Source organism: Macaca fascicularis, chromosome 19 (genome assembly GCF_037993035.2).
Source record: "Macaca fascicularis isolate 582-1 chromosome 19, T2T-MFA8v1.1".
Taxonomy (NCBI): domain Eukaryota; kingdom Metazoa; phylum Chordata; class Mammalia; order Primates; family Cercopithecidae; genus Macaca; species Macaca fascicularis.
The window spans coordinates 44,456,777-44,474,699 of record NC_088393.1 but is presented as its reverse complement, the minus strand read 5'-3'; the positions used below and the strand labels follow the sequence as shown (position 1 = coordinate 44,474,699).

The window sequence follows — 17,923 nt, the reverse complement described above, 5'->3', positions numbered from 1 at the left end:
ACTGAGGTGGGAGGATCTCTTGAGCCTGGGAGGTGGAGGCTGCAATGAGCTGATATCACACCACTGCACTCCAACCTGGGTGACAGAATGAGACCCTGTCTTCCAAAAAAAAAAAAAAAAAAAAAAGCGCATTCAGGCAGATATCCTTTCTCCTCAATGATTTTCTTAATGGTGTCATGGAACTCATCTGCTAACTCTTGATTGGCAGAAGCTCCTTCTCCTTTTATCTTGACCTTTTCTTTTTTTTTTTTAGATGGAGTTTCACTCTTGTTGCTGAGGCTGGAGTGCAATGGCATGATCTTGGCTCACCACAACCTCCACCTCCCAACTTCAAGTGATTCTCCTGCCTCAGCCTCCCAAGTAGCTAGGATTACAGGTATGCACCACCATGCCCGGCCAATTTTGTATTTTTAGTAGAGATGGGGTTTCTCCATGTCGGTCAGGCTAGTCTCGAACTCCCAACCTCAGGTGATCCGCCTGCCTCAGCCTCCCAAAGTGCTGGGATTACAGTCGTGAGCCACTGCACCCAGCCTGTCTTGACATTTTTAAAGTTAACCTCTTTCTAAAATTATCAAACCATCCTTTTTTGGCATTAAATTCTTCAACTTTAGATCTTTCAGTTTTGTCATATAATGACTTAGTTTTTCCTTGAATCATGACAGTCTTCTTATAGCAATCCTGCACCCACCTAAAAACTGCATTTTCAATGAGATAAAATAGTATTTCACAAGAAGTGCAATATTTTCACACCTGCTAGTGTAGCTGCAGCAATGGCTTCATGAATTTCCTTTTTTTTTTTTTTTTTTTTCTGAGACGAAGTCTTGCTCTGTCGCCCAGGCTGGAGTGCAGTGGTGCAATCTTGGCTTACTGAAAGCTCTGCCTCCCAGGTTCACGCCATTCTCCTGCCTCAGCCTTCTGAGTAGCTTGGACTACAGGTGCGTGCCAGCACACCTGGCTAATTTTTTGTATTTTTAGTAGAGATGGGGTTTCACTGTGTTAGCCAGGATAGTCTCGATTTCCTGACCTCATGATCCGCCCGCATCGACCTCCCAAAGTGCTGGGATTACAGGCATGAGCCACCACGCCCGCCCCCCCCCTCCTTTTTTTTTTTTTTTTTTTTTTACAATGATCCTTACACTGGATTCATTTATCTTCAAATAGCAGGCAGCCACAGCTGCTGACCTCAACATATGGCACATATCAAGCAATTATCTTTTTCTTGTAATATCATGACTCTTCTCTGTTTCTTGGAAGCACTTACAGCATTACTAGTGGCACTTCATATGGGTTCTATGGTGTTATTCAAAATGTATGGTATCACACCAAACATGATGAAAAATACTTGAGAACCACAAGAGATCACTTTTTACTGCAATATGCAATTTACTGGAGACTAAGTGCCCACATAGAGATGATTCACATCACATGGCTTTAAGGTGGCTGCTTGCAACACTTAAGCTTACCACAGTACCAACAGTAGGTGGTATGAAATTATTATAGGAGACAGACTTTGTATGATACCATAATGGTGAATACATGTCATGACATATTTGTCAAAATCTACGGACTGTACAATACCAACAGTGAACCCTATGGACTTTAAGTGATAACCATGTATCAATGTAGATTCGTTGGTTATAACAAAAAATACCACACTGATGGGAGGTGTTGAGAATGGGGGAGGCCATCCAGGTTTTGGAGGAAGGCATATGGAAAATCTCTGTACTTTCTGCCTAATTTTGTTGTGAACCTAAAACCGCCCTAAAAAGTTAGTCTTTGGAAAAACACCTGACAATAGGGATTGGTGAGAGAAAAAATCAAATGGAAAAAGGAACTCATACATTAATAGTGGGAATGTTAACTAACAGTATAGGTGAGGCTATACCACCAAGTCCCAAAAAATTCACTTCTAGGTATGAACCAATAAAACTTCTTTCACAGGGCCGGGCGCGGTGGCTCAAGCCTGTAATCCCAGCACTTTGGGAGGCCGAGACGGGTGGATCACAAGGTCAGGAGATCGAGACCATCCTGGCTAACACAGTGAAACCCCGTCTCTACTAAAAAATACAAAAAACTAGCCGGGCGCGCTGGCGGGCGCCTGTGGTCCCAGCTACTCGGGAGGCTGAGGCAGGAGAATGGCGTGAACCCGGGAGGCGGAGCTTGCAGTGAGCTGAGATCAGGCCACTGCACTCCAGCCTGGGCGACAGAGCGAGACTCCGTCTCAAAAAAAAAAAAAAAACCTCTTTCACACATTAACAGCACTGTTACAGCAACACTGTAGCATCTACCAACAGGAGAATGAAAATAGATTGTTTATAGTAATTGTTTTATAAACAAAGCTACAAATATCAAGCACAAATAAATTGCATAAATATGTTGAAGGTAAAAAGCAAGCTGTAGAATAATATATAGTATATAATACTTAAATACATTTCAAAATCAGGCAAAACAGTCAATTATTGACAAACATTTCATTTGCAAGTACAAAATACATCATTAAAATATGACACATTATCAACCATAAGATGTATTCTGATGTCAAAATGTTAAAATGTACACTTTAGCATTAATGAAATCCAGAAAATATTGTTTAGGGATATATGCACTAAAATTCTAAGGAAATATATGGGAATGATACTTTTCTAATCCATTATAGTGGTTACGTCTGCAGGAAGAGAGGAACAGAGGGAGCAATGATATGAGGGTGAGGTTAAAAATAATACAAGGTGGCCTGTTATAAAAAAAAACAATACTTATGTGTTACTTATATACAAATTATCTCCAAAAAGGTAGCTGAGACATGTGATCCAGCAAAAGTAATACCACATCCCTTGTTGGAAGACGTTACCTTTTTTTTTTTTTCTTCTTTTTTTCCGAGACAGAGTGTTGCTCTGTCGCCCAGGCTGGAGTGCAGTGGCGCGATCTCGGCTCACTGCAACCTCCACCTCCTGGGTTCAAGCGATTCTCCTGCCTCAGCCTCCCGAGTAGCTGGGATTGTTACAGGCACGCGCCACCAAGCCAGTCTAATTTTTGTATTCTTAGTAGAGACGGGGTTTCACCATGTTGGCCAGGCTGCTCTCAAACTCTTGACCTCATGATCCGCCCACCTCGGCCTCCTAAAGTGCTGAGATTACAGGCGTGAGCCACCACGCCGGGCCCAGACGTTACCCTTTTAATCCATGACCCTGTGCAAGCAGTGCTTTATACTACTTTGTCACAATTTAACAGCCGGGCGTGGCTGGCCAAAGGGCCTCCCAGGCACGGAAGCTGACCAAAGACTATCACAGGCTGAATGCCAAGATCTCATCCTTGGCCCCTGCGGTGTTAGCCATTACCACCATTACCAAGATGGTGGAGGAACACACAGGAGACGGATACGCAGCACGCGGTCACGCCATCTCACCAACCTGATGATGGCGTCACAGTCACACGGCCCGTCACAATCCTGCCTGAGGCACACACGGTAACGCACACACTGGTCACGCGCGGGCCCCCACAAACAAGCTATTCCAGCCACACAGATGCAAACCTCATAGCAACACAAGACAGAAGACACACGCTCTCCTGAGCAGGCTCGGAAGGCGCACCGGCAGACGCACGCGAACACACCCATAGGCAGCCCCAGACACAGACCGTCCTACAGCTCCCGGTTGGCACAGGCTGGCTTCTATGAAGCATGCAGCCCCCTACCTGGTTCTCCCGCATACAAGCAGCACCGCCTCGCACGTCCTCCTTCACCCTGAGAACACGGGGGTCGCAGCTCCATGGCCAGGCAGGACCAGCCCGCAGTGGCCTCTGGGTAATGACCCGATACAGGGGAAAGGCGGGAAACGCCTGGCGCGAAGAGCTCTGGGGCTCGTAGTTCGGAGGGCGAGGCCTCTGCAGTGATGCAAATCGCGTGCAGGCCCAGATACTTCCCAGAGCCACAGCCCGGCACTATCCCAGGGTCCAGCTGGAAGAACTAAGGCTGAGGCCCCAACCGCTGCCCCTGCACAGGGAAGGGGCGATGCGGGGAGAGGAGGAACGGAGGGCACGGAAGTCAGAGGTGGAAAGGAGCAAGCTCTTCAGATGGAGGAAGGGAGGGTTCAAGGAGCTCCTGCTCACCACCTCAGCTCGAAAGTGTTACTGTGAGGAAGCCCCAGGGGTGGGAGGCTCCTCCTGGGAGAGGAGCGCCCTGAGGATGCATGTCCAAGGGGACGGACAAGCCAAGTCAGATCTGCAGTGCACCTTAATTTGGGCAGCTCACTGCATCATAACGGTGCTCAGAGGCTGGAAGATAAAGTGGGAGGTTCAGTTTGTCCCAAGCCAGCCAGAGCAGGAGAAAGAGACCATGAGGACTTGAGGGAACAACAATGAATGTCTCTTTGGAGGAGGTGGAACTCCTGACTCCCAGCTAGGATGGGAGAGGGAATTCTGTGTTAGGACAACCCATGATGCAAGTACAGTCTTTCATGGGTGTTGGGCCCCTGGGAGGGGCCATATTTGGGGATTTTGAGCACCAGGGCTCACCAACCTTTATCCCAGGTGCTACCCAAGGCAAGGCAATGGCTTCCTGTGGCCAACATATGCTCAAATTTTCTGCAAGAGTTGGGGTATTCAACCTTTATCTTTGGGACCAGAATAAGCTAACTACCTGGATGGTGTGGAGGAAAGGATTGCCCTCTTGATGGCAGTGAGAAGGAAGGGTCAGCAAAAGGGACCAAGAACAAACGGTCCAGGTCATAGTGCTTCCCAGCCTTCATCATGGCACAACCAGAAAATGGTAGTATTTGTATGGCACACTGGAGCTGTAAAATTAGAGTATAGGTTAAGCTGACCCCAAAATACATATTCAGTGACCTGAATATCATATATTTATTTATACCTCGTGTAAAAATCTAGGGCTGAGCAGTCCAGGGCTGGTAGGATAGCTCTGCCTTCCAGAGTGAGTAGTATCCATCTTTGGGACAAAGGGGGATGTTAAAACTCTCAGCATCTCCCAGCCAGTAGGCAGAGGAAGCAGGCACAGTGCTTTCTAGGGTTGCAGATCAGAAATTACACTCATCCCTTTTGCTCACATCTCATTTGTTAAACTGCACTTCATAAAAATTAGAAACTGTTGTGCATCACAGGACATTATGAAGACAGTAAAAAGATAGCCTAAAAAATGAAGGAAAATATTTGCAAATCAGGTATAGGATAAAGGTCTATTATCTAATACACAGTAAGATCTTTTTATGACTCAACAACAAAAGACAACAAAATTAGACTTTGGGTAAAAGACATGAGTAGACATCTAGCCAAAGAAGATATACAAATGATCAATAAGCATATGAAAAGATGTTTGACCTCATTAGTCATTAGTGAAATGTAAATGAAAACCACAATAACGTACCACTTCACATCTACTAGAATGGCAATAATCAAAAAAAGGAAACTGAGTGTTAGTGAGGATGTGAAGATATTGGAAAACTGATACATTGCTGGTGGGAATGTAAAATAGTTTAGCCACTGTAGAAAACGATTTGGCAGTTCCTCAGAAAGTTAAACGTTGAATTAACATATGACTTAATGATTCTACCCCTAGGTATATACCCAAAAGAACTGAATACAAGAACATGCACACACATGTTCATAGCAGCACTATTTACAATAGCCAAAAGGTGGAAATAGCCCAGATGTCCTTCAAGAGATGAATAAAGTTACCAGATTACCAAACAGATGAAAGTTCCCAAATAGACAAAATTACCAGTTGTGGTAATTCATGCAATGGAATATTATTCAGCCATAAAAAAAGAATGGAGTGTGTGTAACGCCACAACATGGATGAAGCTGCAAAATAAAGAAGGTAGATACAAAAGGTTACATATTGCATGATTCAATTTATATGAAATACCTAAAATAGGCCAGGCGCGGTGGCTCAAGCCTGTAATCCCAGCACTTTGGGAGGCCAAGACGGGCGGATCACGAGGTCAGGAGATCGAGACCATCCTGGCTAACACAATGAAACCCCGTCTCCACTAAAAATACAAAAAAATTAGCCGGGCGTGGTGGCGGCGCCTGTAGTCCCAGCTACTCGGGAGGCTGAGGCAGGAGAATGGCGGGAACCCGGGAGGCGGAGCTTGCAGTGAGCCGAGATCGCGCCACTGCACTCCAGCCTGGGCGACAGAGCGAGACTCCGCCTCAAAAAAAAAAAAAAAAAAAAAACCTAAAATAAGTAAGTCCATAGAGATAGAACACAGATTAGTGGTCACTAGGGGAATAGAGGAAGGGGAGAATGGGGGAGAAAGTGCTTAATTGGTAAGAGGTTTTCCTTTGGAATGATGGAAATGTTTTGGAATTAGAAGTGGCTGTTGTGCAACACTGTGAATGTACTAAATGCCACTGAACTGTTCACTTTAAAATGATTACTTTCATATTATGTGATTTTTACTCAATAAATTATTTAAAAATGTAAATAGTCTAAACATCCCAATTAAGCAGAGATTTTCAGGCTGAATTAAAAAAAAACACCCAACTAGATGATGCCTATGAGAAGCCCATTTTAAATACAAAGGTCATATTTAAATTACAAAGGTCATATTTAAATTATAATAAATAAGGTTATAATTATATTAAAAATATAAATACGTTAAAAGTAAAGAAAAATAGAAAAAGATATAACAATGCTAATGCTAATTTTAAAAAGATGAAGTAGACCAGCTTATGCCTGTAAATCTAACGCTTTGGGAGGCCGAGGCAGGAAGATCCCTTGAGCCCAGTTTAAGACCAGCCTGGGCAACACAGGCAGACCTCGTCTTTATAAAAAACCAAAAAATTAGCCAGGCATGGTAGCATGTGCCTGTGGTTCCAGCTACTCAAAAAGGTGAGGTGAGAGGATCACTCAAGCCCAGGGGTCAAGGCTGCAGTGAGCTGTGATCACGCCACTGCACTCCAGCCTGGGTGACAGAGCGAGACCTTGTCTGAAAAAAAATAAAATTACTAAGCTGGAGTAGACATACTACTACCAAAGTAGATTTGAGAACTAAGAATATTAACGGACAAAGAACGTCATTTTGTAATAAAGGCATCAGTTAACAGTACAGAATAATCCCAAACGTTTATGCGTTTAGTAAAAAAAACTCCAAAACACATGAAGCAAAAACTGATGGAACAAAAAAAAAGGAATGGACAAATTCACAATTATAGCAGAGATTTCAAAACTATTCTCTCAAGAAACAGGCAAACAGTAGACTTGAATAAATTATTGCAACAGAATAGGAAATACATGAATGTACCCAAATATATCTAGTGATTAGGTATATGTTAAAGGTGACATTTCAAATATGTGGCAAATGTTGAATTATTTGTAAATGATCATTGAAAACTAGGTAACTGTATAGGGGTAAAGTTGGATTTGCACACACAAAAAAAATTAAAGAAAAAAATGAAAGCAAAAACATAACAGGAGGAAATCATGGGAAAATTTAAAAATTATCTCAGGGATATGGTCTGAATGTCTGTGTTCCCTCCAAAATTTCTAGGTTAAAACCTAATCCCTAATGTGACAATATTAAGAGGTGAGGCCATGTATGGGATTAGGGCCCTTATAAAAGGACTTGAGGTTGGCCAGGCACGGTGGCTCACGCCTGTAATCCCAGCACTTTGAGAGGCCGAGGCAGGTGGATCACGAGGTCAGGAGTTCGAGACCAGCCTGGCCAACATGGCGAAACCCTGTCTCTACTGAAAATACAAAAATTAGCCGGGCGTGGTGATGGGTGCCTGTAATCCCAGCTACTCAGGAAGCTGAGTCAGGAGAATTGCTGGAACCCACGAAGCAGAAGTTGCAGTGAGCCAAGATCGTGCCATTGCACTCCAACCTGGATGCCAAGAGCAAGACTCCATCTCAAAAAAAAAAAAAAAAAAAAAAAAGACGAGGTTAAAGGAAGCTCTCTCTTGCTTTCTTACCCCTTTTGCCTTCTGCCATGTGAGGATGGAGCAAGAAGGCTCTCACTAGATGCCAGCACCTTGATCTTGAATTTCCCAGACTCCAGAACTATAAGAAATAAATTTCTGTTCTTTATTATTTACCTAGTCTGTGGTATTCTGTTAAAGAGGCAAAAAAGACTAAAATAAAGAAGCGGAGTGTGCTATTAAAAATCCCTAAAAATGTGGAAGGGGCGTTGGAATTGAGTAATGGGCAAACGCTGGAAGAATCTGGAGGAGCAGGCTAGGAAAAGCCTATATTGCCATAAATGAAGCATTAAGAGTGATACTGGTGAGGGCTCAGAAGACAAGAGCTATAGAGAGAGCCTACATCTTAGAGATTATTTAAGTGGTCATGAACAGAATGTCGGTAGAAATATGGACCATAAAGGCTATTCTGATGAGGTATCAGATGGAAATGAGGAATATCTTATCGGAAATTGGAGGAAAGGCCATCGTTGTTATAAAATGGCAAAAGACTTGGCTGAATTCTGTCCATCCCTGAGGGCTCTATCAAGGAAGAAGTTAATAGCAATGAACTAGGTAGGATATTTGACAGAAAAAAAAAATATTGAAGGAGCTGCATGGCTTCTCTTAATTGCTCTTAGTAAAATGTGAGAAAAGAGAAAAAAATCGAAGACATAATTTATAATTAAAAGTGAAGCAGAATATAAAGATGTGAAAAATGTTCAGCTTGGTCATGTAAAGAATAAAAAAGGATATTTAGATGAAAACCAAGGGTGTGGCCAATTGGCTATTCAGTAAGATTAGTATGGCTAGAAGGAAGCCAGGTTCTGTTCATCAAAATAGTGGGAGGATGACCCCAAAGACATTTTAGAGATCTCTGAGGTTGCCATGCCCACCAAAGGCCCAGAGTAGCAGGGCTTTGAGGGCAGAAAGGTTTTGAGAAAAAGGCCAGTGTGCCCATGGTACCCTGAGGCTCACTGTCCAGGGCTGCCTCGGGTCTCTGCTCCCTGCATTCCAGCACAGCACTCCGCTGCCTCTGCTGTGGCTCAAGCTGGCCCAGGATGTCATTCAGGTTGCTGCTCCAGAGGGCACAAGTGGTGAGCTTTGGTAATGGCCACATGGTGCTAATTCTGCAGGTGTGCAGTGCAAGAGCTGTGGAGGCGTGGCTTCCTCCACTTAGATTCCAGCCTGGGAAAGTTGCAAGCATGCAACTTCAACATGTGACAGCTGAAGAATGGGCTGCACCCAGCAAAGCTGTGGGGGTGGGGCTGCTCAGGGATTTGGGGGCCCAACTGCTTCCCTAGTGTGTAGAAAGTAGGACATGAAGTCAAAGATTATTCTCAAGACTAAAAATTTAATACTGTTTGCCCTTTTGTGTTTTGGACTTCGTTGAGACCTGTTACATCTTTCTTCTTTCCTATTTCTCCTTTGGAATCAAAATGTCTGCTCTATGCCATTGTATTTTGAAAGCACAAAACTTGTTTGATTTCATAGGCTTACAGCTGGAGGTAGATTTGCCTCAGAATGAATTGTGCCTTGAGTCTCACCTAGATCTGATCTGGATGAGACTCTGGACTTTAGACTTTTGAGATGATGCTGGAATGAGATTTAGGGGCTATTAAGAGAGAATTAATATATTTTTCATGTGAGAAAAACAAAATTTCTGGGGGAGGGGGTGCTACAGGTAGAATGCTATGGTTTGAATGTGTATGTCCCCTTCAAAATTCATAGGTTAAAATCTTATCTCCAATGCTATAGTATTAAGAGGTGGGGACTTTAAGAGGTAATTAAGTCATGAGGGCAAAGTCCTCATGGATGGGATTAGGGCCCTCATAAGAGGGATTGAGGTTGAAGGGAGCTCTCTCTTGCTATCTTGCCCCTTCTGCCTTCTACCATGTGAGGATGCAACAAGAAGGCCCTCATCAGATGCCAGCATCCTGATCTTGGACGTCCCAGACTTCAGAATTATGCGAAAATAAATTTATATTCCTTTTAAATTACTCATCTCAGGTATTCTGTTATAGCAGCACTAAACGAACTAACACACCCAAGATGCAGAGGGCCTTTTAAACGTGAATCAAAACTAAGAAGCCTTAAAGGAACAAATTGGCAAATTAGATAATATAAAAGTCAATTTTTCATGGCAAAAGGACCATAAACAAATTCAAAAGACAAACAGCAAACTGGGAGAAAATAGTTGCAAGTCACACAAAGTGCTCATTTCCCTGCTATATGAGAAAAACCCTAGAGTCCAGTTGAAAATTGGGCAAAAATATCATGAGAGTTCACAGAAAAGAAGTGCAAACTCATTCAGAATAAGAAAAAAGCCCCAAATTAAAACTACATTGGGAAATTGTGTTCTACCTATCAAATTGATAAAAATCCAATAGTTGGTTGGCTTGAGCTAACAGACAAGGACTGAGAATACCTTTTCTTTTTATTTTTTTCTTTTTTTCTTTCTTTCAAGACAGAGTCTCGCTCTGTTGCCCAGGCTGGAGTGCAGTGGCGTGATCTTGGCTCACTGCAATTTCCACCTCCCAGGTTCAAGCGATTCTCCTGCCTCAGCCTCCCAAGTAGCTTGGACTACAGGTGCACGCCACCATACCCAGCTAATTTTTGTACTCTTGGTAGAGACAGGGTTTCACTATGTTGGCCAGGATGGTCTCGATCTCTTAACCTCGTGATCCGCCAGCCTCGGTCTCCCAAAGTGCTGAGATTACAGGTGTGAGCCACCACGCCTGGCCTCCATATACTTTTTTTTTTTTTTTGAGACGGAGTCTCGCTCTGTCACCCAGGCTGGAGTGCAGTGGCGCAATCTTGGTTCACTGCAATCTCCACCTCTCAGGTTCACGCCATTCTCCTGCCTCAGCCTCCCGAGTAGCTGAGACTACAGGGGCCCGCCACTATGCCAGGCTAATTTTTTGTATTTTAGTAGACATGGGGTTTCACCGTGTTAGCCAGGATGGTCTTGATCTCCTGATGTCATGATCCACCCATCTCGGCCTCCCAAAGTGCTGGGATTATAGGCATGGGCCACCAAGCCTGGCCTGGCCTCCATATGCTTTAAAAATAAACATGACAGTTATGAAAATTGATCACATATGAGGCAGTAAACGAAGCCTCATTCAGTTCCAAAGAATAAATGTAAACATCGGACTATCCAGCAATAGCATTAGAAAAAGATAGCCAAGCCTTTTAAATTAAAAAAAATACATAAATTACAAAACATGAAAATGAATAACAATGAAAACATTAAATGCCAAAATTGTGGGACATAGCTTATGTAGTACTTAGAGGAAAATTATAGCTTTAAATACATTTATCAAGAAAAATAAAAACCAAATTCTCAGTTTACAAGTATGGAATACGAGGAATAGAGCACACTAAAAGAAACAAAAAAGAAATTATAAAGATAAAGAAATCAATAAAATAGAGAATTAGAAAAAAATAAGAGAAAAGGATAACAAAACTGATACAGGGTTTTGAAAAGATCAATGATCAATAAGTTACATAAACCTCTGTTAAGGCTGATATTCAAAAAATGAGCAAAGATTCAAATAAGAAAATGAAAAAGATACAAATAAGAAATGAAGTTAAAATAATAAAAATATTATAAAGGACTATTTGTAAGAAAAGTTGATAACCTAACAAAATGAATATATTTGAATTAACCTAATAAACTGAAGTCATATATAGAGACATTCCCTCCGGGAAAAAGAAAAAAAGTCTCAAGGCCAGATGGATTTATAACTAAATCTTAACTTTTATGAATGGAGTTGATAAATTATTTGATAAGGGATAAACAGGGTAAGAATAAACACTTCATAGAAAGTGTCCAAATGAGTGACAAGTATACAGAGATGTGCTCTAATTCACCAGTAGTCCATAATAATGCAAACTAACACATTCAAGAACGAGTGTTTGCAAGGATGTAGAAAGAGGTGCTGCTGGTGAGAATGTAAACAGTTGCAGCCATTCTAGGAAGCAATCTAGTTGTTCCTGGTAACATTGAGTGTACAAAAAAACTCTTTATCCCACTAGCCAATTGCCAGGCAAATAGTCTAATCTAGTTCCAGTCTGCAAGAATATTCTCTGTGGTGGCCAGGAGTTGTATCCATCACTACAGGAATAGATAAGTAAAATGTAGTAAATATAGACAGTGAATTACTACACAAATGTTAGAAGGGATGAACAGTATTAGAGCACTGTGCACAGAGAAACACGAAAAATCTAAAAATCAGTTCTCACTAGGAAAACATGAATTTGTAGCATAGTACCATTCGTACTATGGGAATACACATTCATTTAAGAATGCATATCAAACATACCTGTGTGTTTGCCTATGAAGAACAGGAACTGGGAATGATGGAGGGAGGAACCAAGAAATTGGTGTGACAGTAAATTATTTTGATAATGTACTATGAATTGAAGTCTTAAAAAAAAAAATCAATGCAAAATGAAAAAAAAACAAAACAAAACCAAGACCTCTGCCTATCTTTTTCTTTTTTTTTTTTTTTTTTTTTTTGAGACGGAGTCTCACGCTGTTGCCCAGGCTGGAGTGCAGTGGCGCGATCTCGGCTCACTGCAAGCTCCGCCTCCTGGGTTCACGCCATTCTCCTGCCTCAGCCTCCTGTCCTATCTTTTTCTTTTCCTGGTCTCTGTTAATAAAAGTCAGCATCTTGGCTGGGTGCCTGTAATCCCAGCCCTTTGGGAGGCTGAGGCAGGTGGATCAACCGAGGTCAGGAGTTTGAGACCAACCTGGACAACATAGTGAAACCTGGACTCTGCTAAAAATATAAAAATTAGCCGGGCATGGTGGCAGTGATTGTAATCCCAGCTATTCAGGAGGCTGAGGCAGGAGAATCGCTTGAACCCAGGAGGTGGAGGTTGCAGTGAGCCGAGATCGCACCACTGCACTCCAGCCTGGGAGACAGAGCGAGACTCTGACTCAAAAAAAAAAAAAAAAAGAGTCCTAACAGTCTCAAATATCAAGGCTGGGTGTGGTGGCTCACACCTATAATCCCAGCACTTTGGGAGGCCGAGGCTGGCGAATCACCTGAGGTCAGGAGTTCAAGACCAGCCTGGCCAACATGGCGAAAACTTGTCTCTACTAAAAACACACAGACAAAAAATTAGCCGGGTGTGGTAGCAGGTGCCTATAATCCCAGCTACTCGGGAGGCTGAGGCAGGAAAATCACTTGAACCCAGGAGGCAGAGGTTACAGTGAGCCGAGATTGTGCCATTACACTCCAGCCTGGGCAACAAGAGCAAAACTCCATCTTGAAAAAAAAAAAAAACATATATATCCAGAGGGAGCTCTTAAGAGACTCTGGAGCTGCAGCTACCACTCCAGGATCAGAAAGATGGGCTGGGGCCACTGCTGTTTGGGACTCAACCCATGTATGTAGAGGCAGGACATGGGCTGAATTCACAATTCCGTCCCCTATGAGTAGCTGGCTTTCGGGGACACAGTCCAACTCTTGTGATTGATTTTATCATTAATAATAACCCCATTGTTAACTGTTTACAAATTACATTCTTTCAATTAATCCTCACAAAAAATCAAAAGGCTAGAATTATTATTCCAGTATTACAGATGACTAAACTGAGCCTGAATCACTTATTCGAGATCTCCTGACAAAGAGTTGACATCCATATGTAGGTCTAACTCCAAAGTCCCTACTTGTCCCAATATCCAAAGAGCTGATCCTTTCACTACTCTTTCTCGAAGAATATGTGAGGAATTACTGTGTAAATGCCTAAGAAAGCTGTCCAGGAAGGTGACTTATTCCTCTGTTAGTGAAGTATCGCCACCTCATGGCTTCCAGCAATCTACTTTTCTCCACCAGCCAATCTATTACCTCCCTGTCTTGAGTTTTGTGAATAAAGTTGAAAATCTTAGTAGTGTATAACAAAATATATTGAGACAGAACTAGAAATTAGCATGAAACCATGTTCTAAAAAGGAAACATTTTTTTCCCCAGTGATCTCTAAAAGGGGCTCAATCATAATGGCAGCAATTTTATCCAAAATTCAAGTACTGGAGGGAGCAAGGGGTTTTCTTAAAGTAATCCCCAGTGGCTAAATTCTGACAATTAAGCATCAACATTAAATACACTATAATTAAGTGAAATTTGTTTAGATCTTAAAAGGCCATAAATTCATCTGAGTCAAGTGTTAAAATGTAACACATAAATATGTAGACATGATAAAATGAGAATAAATTAGTAAGTATAAAGTATAAATGTATATATACTACTAAAGATTTCCTTCCCATTAGTTATAAAGGCATATAAATGTGTCTATAGGTGGGCATATATATGTAGTTTGGATAGATGGATGGATGAGTAGGTAGGTAGGTAGATAGATAGATAGATAGATAGATAGATAGATAGATAGATAGATAGATACATAGATACATAGATACATAGATACATAGATACATAGATCTCTCTCTCTTCACTCAAAAGTTAACTTCAGAAGAGGCCTTCCCTGGCTCCCCATCCCTTCCTTCACCTCTTTCACCTTGGAATTTACTTTCTTACCTATTATATATTTTACTTACATATCTTTTTCTTTGTCTTCCTCATTAGAAATTAGCTCTCTGAAGGCAGGAATTTTTGTCTGTTTGGTTCACTGCTGTATCTCCGTTGCTTAGATTAGAACAAAGCCTGGCACACAGTAGGCACTTAATACAAAAAATTTAAATAAAATACACATCTTCAGATGCACATACACACACATAAACAGAAACCTCTAGATGATCCCAGTAATAATCAAATATTAATAAAGCATAAATTTTCACTAATCCTAAGAGATCAGGTCAATATATCACAAGACAATGGGTTGTACAGTTGAACAGAAACAAAATTTAGTACCTCATTGTGAGGAGAAACATCAGATTGTAAAATACAAACACTTATGCTAAAGACATGGGTATAAAAGATTTTATCAACATTACAAGTGAAGTTTAACTGTATAAACAGAGAATGAACCAGTGGCTTAGGTTTACATCACTCTGGAGGATGAAATCAGGTGCCAAACTTAGATCAAATATCAATTAGTAGCTGTGCACAGTGGCTCATCCCTATATTCTCAGCACTTTGGGAGGCTGAGATGGGCAAATCACTTCAGGCCAGGAGTTCGAGACCAGCCTGGGCAACTGGTGAAACCCCATCTGTACAAAAAAATGCAAAACTTAGCCAGGTGTGGTAGAGCACACCTCTAGTCCCAGCTACTCAGGAGGCTGAGGTGGGAGGGTCGCTTGAACCCAGGAAGTTGAGGCTGCAGTGAGCCATGATTTTGTCACCGCATTCCAGCCTGGGTAACAGAGTGAGAACTTGTCTCAAAAAAAAAAAAAAAATCAATTAGTGAGTAACTCAGACTCTTCTTACTGGTCTGAGTCATTCTTCAAGCTTGTTAAGTTTACTGTAACCTTGTGAAACTTTCTGAAATAAATTCTTACTCAGTGCTTGGAAATTATAAAAATAAATATCCCTATATCTCCAGGAAATAGTTTAAAAAAATAAAGAAATGATGACATGAATTAAGCCTATTAATATATTTCAGATTAGATGTAACATAAGTTTGGAAATTTTTTTTTTTTTTTTTTTTGTGACGGAGTCTCGCGCTGTGTCTCCCAGGCTGGAGTGCAGTGGCGCGATCTCGGCTCACTGCAAGCTCCGCCTCCCGGGTTCACGCCAATTCTCCTGCCTCAGCCTCCCGAGGAGCTGGGACTACAGGCGCCCGCCACCACGCCCGGCTAGTTTTTTGTATTTTTAGTAGAGACGGGGTTTCACCATGTTAGCCAGGATGGTCTCGATCTCCTGACCTCGTGATCCACCCGCCTCAGCCTCCCAAAGTGCTGGGATTACAGGCCTTGAGCCACCGCGCCCAGCGGAAATATTTTATAATCATATTTGTTTCTGTTCAAGGTTTGAAGTATTGAGTCACGAAATCTGTATTATAATCTGTTAAAGGGAATTTGAATATTTATGAAAAATAATTTTCAGATTGTATTAGATATAAGTATAAACTGAATATTAAACAAATTATGAGAGTAGTAGTCACTGTTTCACTGTTTAACATATAAATCCTTCATTCTTTCCTCTTTCATTTGTTCTGTTTTTATAGATGCTCTTCAGGCAATGCCCAGTATTCTTACTGGTTCTGACTGTTCAAATGGCCCAGCTGCCAAAGCACCAGTTTATTTCCCTACATCCATTCAGATAAAAAAGAAATGTATTGCCCCACACTTTCATCTTCCTCATTACTCCCAATAATGGAAATGATTTAGTCTCTAAAAATTTTAGGCATTAACTGCTTTAGTTTTACCATTTGTTAAAAATGACTCATTCTTTCTGCCAGCCATATCTTTGTCTGATATCTCTAGCTGCAAAGAAGTTATCCATAAACTTCTTTTTTTTTTTTTTTTTTTTTTGAGGCGGAGTCTCGCTCTGTCGCCCAGGCTGGAGTGCAGTGGCGCGATCTCGGCTCACTGCAAGCTCCGCCTCCCGGGTTCCCGCCATTCTCCTGCCTCAGCCTCCCGAGTAGCTGGGACTACAGGCGCCGCCACCACGCCCGGCTAATTTTTTTGTATTTTTAGTGGAGACGGGGTTTCATTGTGTTAGCCAGGATGGTCTCGATCTCCTGACCTCGTGATCCGCCCGTCTCGGCCTCCCAAAGTGCTGGGATTACAGGCTTGAGCCACCGCGCCCGGCCATAAACTTCTTAAACCAAATTTATTTACTTATTTATTTAGAGAAGGAGTTTTGCTCTTGTTGCCCAGGCTGGAGTACAATGGCACGCTCTTGGCTTACTACAACCTCCACCTCCCGAGTTCAAGCGATTCTCCTGCCTCACCCTCCCAAGTAGCTGGGATTACAGGCATGCGCCACCATACCCGGCTAATTTTGTATTTTTAGTAGAGACGGGATTTCTCCATGTTGGTCAGGCTGGTCTCAAATTTCCAACTCAGGTGATCTACCCGCCTCGGCCTCCTAAAGTGCCAGGATTACAGGCGTGAGCCACCGCACCCAGCCTTAAACCAAATTTACAGCCCACCCTCAAAAGACCTCATTTACAATTTTTTTTTATTATATTCTGCCACAGAATATGTTTAGACCCATACTGAAAGAAGAAAATCAAGTAATTCCTTGAAGATGAAGAGTCATTCATTAAACAAATGAAACCAGGCCGGGCGCGGTGGCTCAAGCCTGTAATCCCAGCACTTTGGGAGGCCGAGACGGGCGGATCACGAGGTCAGGAGATCGAGACCATCCTGGCTGACACAGTGAAACCCCGTCTCTACTAAAAAATACAAAAAAACTAGCTGGGCGAGGTGGCGGGCGCCTGTAGTCCCAGCTACTCGGGAGGCTGAGGCAGGAGAATGGCGTGAACCCGGGAGGCGGAGCTTGCAGTGAGCCAAGATCACGCCACTGCACTCCAGCCTGGGCGGCAGAGCGAGACTCTGTCTCAAAAAAAAAAAAAAAAAAAAAAACAAATGAAATCATTATTCCCTTAGGTTTCCATTCTCTCTTTACAGGTACATGGTGAGTCACTGTGACAAATGATTTCAACTCCTTAAGGGGAAGCCTGTTAAAGAATTTTACTTGGGCCGGGCGCGGTGGCTCAAGCCTGTAATCCCAGCACTTTGGGAGGCCGAGACGGGCGAATCACGAGTTCAGGAGATCGAGACCATCCTGGCTAACACAATGAAACCCCGTCTCTACTAAAATACAAAAAAAAAATTAGCCGGGCGAGGTGGCGGGCGCCTGTACTCCCAGCTATTCGGGAGGCTGAGGCAGGAGAATGGCGTGAACCTGGGAGGCGGGGCTTGTAGTGAGCTGAGATCCGGCCACTGCACTCCAGCCTGGGCAACAGAGCCAGACTCCGTCTCAAAAAAAAAAAAAAAAAAAAAAAAGAATTTTACTTGGTGAATTTTAAAATATTCATATTGTGAAAAAAACTAAGAAACACTAAAATAATTTTATCGACAAATAAAATGTAACAA

General features: G+C 42.3%; 1 protein-coding gene and 1 long non-coding RNA gene across 5 annotated transcripts in view; one reads left to right on the top strand and one right to left on the bottom strand.

The window, feature by feature from the left end:
- The window catches only part of LOC135968485 (uncharacterized), a 53,316-nt gene extending 45,693 nt beyond the window's left edge, over positions 1–7,623 (bottom strand). For all 3 annotated transcript variants that reach the window (XR_012427548.1, XR_010583344.1, XR_012427549.1), the window contains exons 1-2: positions 6,188–7,623; positions 3,691–5,875 (exon numbers count right to left, since the gene is read on the bottom strand). This is a non-coding gene — a long non-coding RNA (uncharacterized lncRNA). The remainder of the gene's footprint in view (positions 1–3,690; positions 5,876–6,187) is intronic.
- ZNF569 (zinc finger protein 569) overlaps positions 1–17,513 on the top strand; it is a 103,647-nt gene extending 86,134 nt beyond the window's left edge. Inside the window, exon 7 of one of the 2 annotated variants that reach the window (XM_074023384.1) lies at positions 17,456–17,513. In XM_074023384.1, the coding sequence (XP_073879485.1) occupies positions 17,456–17,466 (11 nt within the window). In that variant the 3' untranslated portion in view covers positions 17,467–17,513. Of the gene's footprint in view, positions 1–5,566; positions 5,840–17,455 lie in introns of those variants that run through there. The other variant, XM_074023383.1, reaches the window with a different exon arrangement.
- The last annotated feature ends 410 nt before the right edge of the window (positions 17,514–17,923 follow it).